This window comes from Durio zibethinus, chromosome 21 (genome assembly GCF_047325235.1).
Source record: "Durio zibethinus cultivar Kanyao isolate XHJ-2024 chromosome 21, ASM4732523v1, whole genome shotgun sequence".
In the NCBI taxonomy this organism is placed as follows: Eukaryota; Viridiplantae; Streptophyta; class Magnoliopsida; order Malvales; family Malvaceae; genus Durio; species Durio zibethinus.
The window spans coordinates 15838852-15846409 of record NC_143182.1 but is presented as its reverse complement, the minus strand read 5'-3'; the positions used below and the strand labels follow the sequence as shown (position 1 = coordinate 15846409).

Below are 7558 nucleotides of genomic sequence, written 5' to 3'. Positions count from 1 at the left end.
GAACATTTTCTTTGATCGCAATATGCTTCATGAAGACAAGCCTTTACGTGGAGGCGTCATTTGAATTTTTCTGACATGAGAAATAATATCGAGGTGGAGAAATACGGTGTTCATATGTTCTATCTGGATGCAGACAGAATCGAACGAAAGGTATAGCTCTCTGATGATGCTGAATCCAGCGAAATTTTTCACACTGAAGAAGATATTGAGCACAAAAGAAGCTTTAGCTCTGAGGAAGATCGAAGAAATTTCAGCCCTGATGATGACCATGAACCAGAGCCGAATAAGATAAAAAATATTATTTTATCTCGTTTAAACGAGGGCCTACAAAGGCAAGTGGATAAGCATAGGAATGTGTATTTGTGATACTAGTTACTTTTTGTAACTTTTTATATCAAAACTCTCACTGTAATGTGTATGATATTATACAGATATTTATTAATTGTTCCTAGTTTCTGAACCTACAAATAATGCCCAATGGCCACAAAATCTCCAAACAAACGGAATATGATCTTGCTTGCTATATAAATTGTTTTCCATTAGGAAAAAAATGGCATGCCATTGCTCGAGAAAATATTGATACTTTTGAGGTATCTACGACTAATGTTACCAAAAAAGAAAAAGAAATTTCGTTCAAGAGTTAAAAGTCTTGAATTTCTTTGAAGAACCTTTTTTTTTCTTTTCCTGATGGCTGTTTATTGCTTCCTTTCCTTTTGTTTTCTTTCACAGCTTGCTGCAAAAGGTATTCTCCCTATTTAGGGGGAAAATGGAGCGAAAAATGGAGCGAGGAGATGATGCTTGATGTTGAAAAAGACAAGAAGTGCATAGGAACATGGATGCCAAACCCAAAATTTTGTAATTTTCTTATGTTTGAATGTACCCAAAGTATTGTAGCTGACTAGTTATTGGTGGATTGTAATTCAGTTTAAAACGGGCTGTTTGGATTTGATTAAGGTTCAGTGCTTGCGTTTCCGTTCTAATACACAGGCTCCCACGGTAGCAAAACAATGGTAGCACAGCTCAAATCACCGGGTAAACAGTAATTGCAATTTTCTTTGATTTGTCTTTGATATTTTGGACTGAAAGTAACATAAATTCTGTATAATTTGTGTTTTTATTAATGGCTATGTTGCCAATTCATGATTTCTTATTTTTGGGTACTGTCTATTTTTTTTTTTTTTTGGCATATCACCACTCCCAGGTCTTGCAATTGGAGCTGGCGATTTGAGAAAGCTCTCGAAATTGAGGAACAGCTCAATCCTGGGATAAGCGGGTGCCTTCCCACTTCCAATTCTGAGTATACACAGCTGCTTCTTCCACTTCGGATACTCTGAGAACACTAAGCCTAAAGTTTTTTTTTTTTTTTTGTGCATAGACTGGTTTGGTTTTCCAATCACATTCCCAAGCTCTCTTTCATAGCTGTCGGGTGATTGAATTCAGAATATAAAATGTTACTTGTGTAATGTGGGGATGAACCAAGAGTTTACATCTTCTCTGCCAGCAGCTTAAAATGTTTGGCAAAGATTTTTGCAGCTTCTCCTTATTCAGAGAGACACAGAAGATTGGTCAACAAAGCTTTCCTGGGTTGCTCGAGCTTTTAGGGGCAAATCCTTGGCTTCCATTATCTTTGAATGGAATGATTATATCTCCATATTGCAAGCTAGAAACTCTTGCAGGCACACCAGAAAAGCTCAATCCCATGTTCATGTGCTTTACCAAGGTATCGTTGCCGATATCAGAATCAAAGATAACAGCCCACGAACCAGGGCAGCTAAGCCTTTGAACAGAATTTCATATATTCTATAAGGTTCATGCCTGTGTTGTCATACAGACATGCATTTCCACATACAATGGGGAAGTCAAATTATGGGATTTATTAACTCGAAAGGGCAACCAATTAAGATGCACAATTCCCCTGATTGAATTGATTTCCTATTTTCACTCTAAAATATGGCTTTAGGCTTTTTTTCCCATCACCCAAACAACCCCTATCCACCAATCAAGTTAAATAAAGTGAAATAAAATACAACCTCAATTAGTAGACTGATCTTTCCGCTACTCAGACAGCTGTTGTCGTGGGCCTGAAACAATTAATATTGCACAATCCAACTGATCGCATCATCTCCCCAAAGCTGCATTAGATTTCAATTACAACAGTCAACAAAACCACTTTTGTTTACACTCATGCCATCATAAGGACACAACTAACACATAAAATAACGGAACACGGAATAGAAAGGTAAAGGAAACTGGTAGCATGAATTCAAACTAACCGATCAATGCTGTTCCTAGCTTTCTCAGGTTGGTCTGAGCCATTACAGAATTTGTCAGGCCGATCCACACTCTTTCTTGATTTTTCTCTCTTATCAGTGCTGGTTCTTGGTTTTTCCCTATGATCAGTGCTTAACAGTGGCATTTCTCTTTGGTCAAAACTAGTGCTAAACTTTTCTCTGTGATCCATGCTTGGTCTTGATGTCTCCCCAAAATCTGTGCTGTTCCGAGGCTTCTCTGGTTGATCAGGAAGTGGGCCAGATCCTTTTCTAAGATGAGATTTCTCGATGGCTGAAATGAATTTTTTGAGATGCTTGATGTATTGTGGATATAGTTCCAAGTCACAATGATTCCCTCCTTTAACCCATAAAGGTTCATATTTCTGTTTACAAAGCTCCCAAAGCTGCTTGCCATGGGACCAATCCACAACATCATCGGCAGTCCCCTGGAATACAACAAAAACAAATGAATAATGCTTGCATAAGGAGCATACTTACTGGAAACATTAACAATACATTCCAAGATTACAAGTAACAATAAAATGTTTGTCAACATACAGCAATCATTTTGAGAATAAGGAATTGTCACTTATTAACAAGATATCTGCCAACTCCAAATCATAACCTTCCTGAGTTTCTAGTCACTTTTGAAGGGTTGGAAAACATTAGACATATATACGCACAAGATCTTGGCAAATTGTCTGATCAAATTATTTATGAAGACCATATATGGAGGTGTGTAAGAATTCCAGATACACCATGAATTCATCAAGAAGTTGGCAACACACAGGAAGAACATGATTTTCAAAAAGAGAATTAAGCATTGAAGATGTCCTAGTGTTAACCTCGAATTCATGCAAAGCATTCGAAAACAGGAGGTAGCAGGAAGCATTGAGGGCATTTTTCAAACTACCAAAGGTCTATTATATGCTAACAATCAGTTTGGATGAGGTATTTCGATTTTTTAAAAAATAAATACATCAAGGCAACTTAAAACCAGCAATTCAAATGCTAGAAATTATAAATTTGTTGTTTGAGTCAGAGTTTCCTCATATTGGGATATTGTCTTTCAATGGCTGAAAAACAGTATTATTTAGATGAAGCTGACATTGTAGAACTTGAAATCCTTTTTAGAAATGAATTCCCATCGTCAATTACCTAATCCAAGTACAGCATCAGTGTGATTAGACTTTAGATGAAGTACTTTGAAGCAGGATCATATTTCAAGAATAAATTTCAAATTTCATGCAATGTGTGGCAATGCAAGTGAATTATTTGGGTAAATTGCCCTTTATTTGTAACACAAGGCTCCAAATCACACTTTACATCTGATCTACAAAGGTCAGATGTCAAAATGAGAAGAAACCTATGAAACAGGCAAAATGCCAAAAGAGAGAGAAGCTCTCATATACCAACCTCCAGCCACCAAGCTTATCACTGGCCACAGATCTCATTTGCCATAACCACCAACTTTTCTCCAAACTCCAGCAACTTCAACATCACCCAATTTCTACCATTGTTATATTTTTTCTTTTCCTTTGTTCTTTCCTCCTAATCACTAGAACTTCCTATTTCTCTCTCCAACCCAAGATACCTATTCCACTCTCCATTTTTCTCTATTGTAACCACACAGTTCCTCAAACCATCTCTTCAAATCTCAACTTTCTTAAACCTACAGCCCACGTATGACAATTCTTTGTTGCATTTTTTACCATAACTATGTTTTCATGTGACTTCAAAATTTATGAAACAACTATACAAACAATGAATTATCAAATGCTGCACCTGAAAATGCAGCATTTCAAAACATCTGTGGGATTTTCCACATACACACCCTAACTAAAGTCCCCATACGGTATGGTAAAAGAGGATGTTACCTTAAGGCTTCAAAAATTTATTCATGGTGTTTGCATACCTGATCAAAAGTAATTTAATATAAAATCCAGTAGCTATAGTAGTTCTCATACTTGTTATACAGCCAACAAAGGGAAACACATAAATCACAAGAAGCATATAAGCTCCTACTCAATCATTTGTTAGAATGGCAACCCACGATCAAATACATAAAGTATAGGAACTAGAAATATGCATAACCCCAAAGTAAAAGTATAAATATTTGAAAAAAGAAATGCATGCAAAGCAAATTTATAGCATCAGTCACTCTAGTAGTGATGCTCTGTCAACCACTCTGTTTCTTTAAAATTTTAACAGTCAATCACTCTTATGTGATCAAACCATGTCATAACATGCAAACATTTACAAATATCCAACTACAAAGTGTAAATCATTAAAAACAACTAAAGAAATACTCACATGGATTATCAGAACAGGACAATTGACAAACGGTATTTTATCAATATTCTGCATCATGAACAGGGAAAGAAATATTAAGATAGAATAGTTACCACCAGATAAAGTAAAATGTTAAGATATTAAGTTATATAACTGTGCATTGAAAGTTGGAAAGAACCTTATATATGTCAAACCAGTAAGTATGCTTCACTGGATACATTACTCTTAGACCAGACAAGATTGGGCTGTGAAGTACAACGGCCCTTAATTTAGGTAACCGAGTTGCCAAATCTAGAGTGGGTCCGCTCCCAACAGATTGACCGTATAAGATAACATCTTCCTCCTTCACTCCATATTTCTCCCCAAGGCATCCATATACCGCTTCTATGTCAGCATAGGTGTTCTGTTCAGTTGGCTGTCAGGAAATTGCATAATAAGAAAAGATATAAAAATGCATAACTCAATTATACTTCCATAAATTATCCAACTAAAATATGGATGAAATAAGATGCCTCATTATTACGCTTTTTTCAATTTACATAGTAAAGAACTGACCCAAACCAAATAACTGAAATAAGAATTACAATATTGCTTTCTTTGCACAATAATTCAAGGCATTAATGCTTTGTATGATATCATGCATATGAAAGTGTGAATTTGAATTTGATTTGTTATAAAAATTGTGTATTGGAGACATTATATATAAATTAACAAAGATTTAACATACCTATCTATGTAAAAAAGGAAAAAGTAAAGGTTTAACATGCCTATGTACAAAACATAATATGAGAAAATGAACTTAAAACTCACCTTTCTCTTTAGATATTTCTTCACTACTCAATACAGACATTACAAATCCACGGAGATTACTATTACTATAATCATGAAAATTTATGATTTTCATAAGCGTTATCCCTAGAATTTATACCAAACTTAAAATTCAAATCCCCCCTTCAAATTCAAGTTGCCAAACACAATGTAAAGGGAAAAAAAATTATTAAAATGCCTTAAATTCCTAATTCATCAAATATTTCTATTTTCTGAAAGCGAAAATATCAGTAAATAAAAATTGAAGACATAAGATCCTCTCTTCATCACTCCCAACTTTCTCAATTACTATCTTACCAAATGAAAGATCCAACGGTCAAAAACTTCTTCCCTCACTCCATTCTTTCTTACCAACCAAGCAAACAATTAATATATATATATATATATATATAACTATTATGCTGCCATACCTTCCCAGTTGACTGTCCATATCCAGAATAATCATAGCTGTTAAAAGCAAAATTTAAATAAATAAGAATAAAAAATCAGCAAAAATAAAAGGTCTCAGATAAAGCTTTTTTAACTTACCCTAACAAGTTAACTCTGAGATGTAAACTAAGTTCACTGAAAAGATCATACATTTGACCCAGATCAGCTGCATTCCCGTGTGAATAAAGCACAGTCAAGGCAGCTCCAGGGTTCTTTATATACACCGCCACCACCTGATTCCCTCTCTTGGTTCCCACCTTTAAAATGTCGACGTTATCCCTCGCCACCACCCCATTCATCACAAGCTTCCCTCCAGTCTCCATCACCGAATACGATGGCGGATTCGGCGGAAAAAACGCAAATTTCGCCGCTATCGTTGACGTCACACCTCCCATTATCAAAAATAAAAATGAAAACAATCCTTTATTTTGAGTTTCAAAAAATTAACATTTCTTCAGTGGAAAAATAGAATAGAAAATATGGACGGGTTTTCTTTGTTTTTTGTTTAAAAATATAGAAATCAATTCAAACGTTATTTCGTTTTGGTTTCTGCAGAGCGTCTGAGGAGGGGGAAAATTATGGATTTCCTAAAATATGAAAACTTTTTTCAGTGGAAGCCAAAAAAAAAAAAAAGAAAATATTGATGGGTTCCTTCGCTTTTGTGAAAAACGTAGAAATAAATAAAGAAAATTTTCGAGTGTTTGGAGAGAGATATACCGAGAGAAAAAATCTGAGGCGAGTATTATTAGGGTTTAGAATGAGGAAAATCAGGCGAGAAAAAGGACCGACAGCACGTGTAGCGGAAGGGAATGATTAAGAGAGAAAGAGGGATACAATGATGGTGACCGATTCGTGAAAAGGTGACACGTGTCCCTGTAGGGCAAAGACTGGGTGAAGTAAAAGCAAAAGATCATATCACTATTGCCAGCTTGGATTTCGTTTTGGAAGTTTTGGATTTGTCTTGTTTTTGGTCGGATTGGATCTTTCAAAAGTGTGCAACGGGCTAACGGCTGGAATTGGCTGTGTTGTCCTTTGTTTGGACATGTCCTTGTTGGGGACAGGAATTCTATGCTGTCCGTTTTTTCTTGGATTTACATTTCTATTTAACTCTCCTTTTTTTTGTGTGTGTGTGTGTTTAGACTTAAGACCAAGTCATTAGAAGTTCATCAATTATGGGATCTTTATATAATTATTAAAATATTATCTTAATTTTTTTACTTTTTATAAGTATTTTTTAATGATTTTGCTAACAGTATCATAAGAGTAATTTTTAAGATTATATTACAATTTTTAATACAATAGAATTCATGAAATTAATCATTAACCATTTCACTTAATATAAAATATTTCCACAAATAATAACTTAACTAATCTTAAAAGTGTCTTAAAGACACTCATTGGCATAATCCTTCTTTTAAATATTCCAATGCAAAAATTTTTTACTTAAGCTTATTCTTAATCTTACCACTTGAGCTGATTTTAGATAGAGGTATAACGAACAAAGTTTGATGAACTTGAGCCAAACCTAGCAGTAAGATGATGATTTAGAAAAAAAAAAAAAAAAAAGATTTGAGTTTGACCCAAATTCAATCAAGTTCATGATCAATCATTTGAACCTCCATCAACCATCAACCGTATAAATCTAATTGTTTTTAACTTTTTCTTCCTAATATTATGATATTGAAATGTTAAAAACAATAATCATTGTAAACACTCGATTTGATTTAGGCTCAGATTAA

At 34.7% G+C, this 7558-nt stretch overlaps 1 protein-coding gene across 2 annotated transcripts; it reads right to left on the bottom strand.

The window, feature by feature from the left end:
* Positions 1-1772: 1772 nt before the first annotated feature.
* Positions 1773-6610, bottom strand: LOC111305710 (uncharacterized). 2 transcript variants are annotated; one of them, XM_022903456.2, is made up of 6 exons: positions 5919-6610; positions 5801-5837; positions 4741-4965; positions 4584-4631; positions 2274-2716; positions 1773-2132 (listed from the first exon to the last, which is right to left on the bottom strand). In XM_022903456.2, the coding sequence occupies exons 1-6, from the start codon at positions 6212-6214 to the stop codon at positions 2060-2062; spliced, it is 1122 nt and encodes a 373-aa protein (XP_022759191.2). In that variant the 5' UTR covers positions 6215-6610; the 3' UTR covers positions 1773-2059. The 2 variants fall into 2 exon arrangements, with proteins under 2 accessions (XP_022759191.2, XP_022759190.2); XM_022903455.2 differs by having other exon boundaries at positions 4741-4977; positions 5919-6608.
* Between the last annotated feature and the right edge of the window lie 948 nt (positions 6611-7558).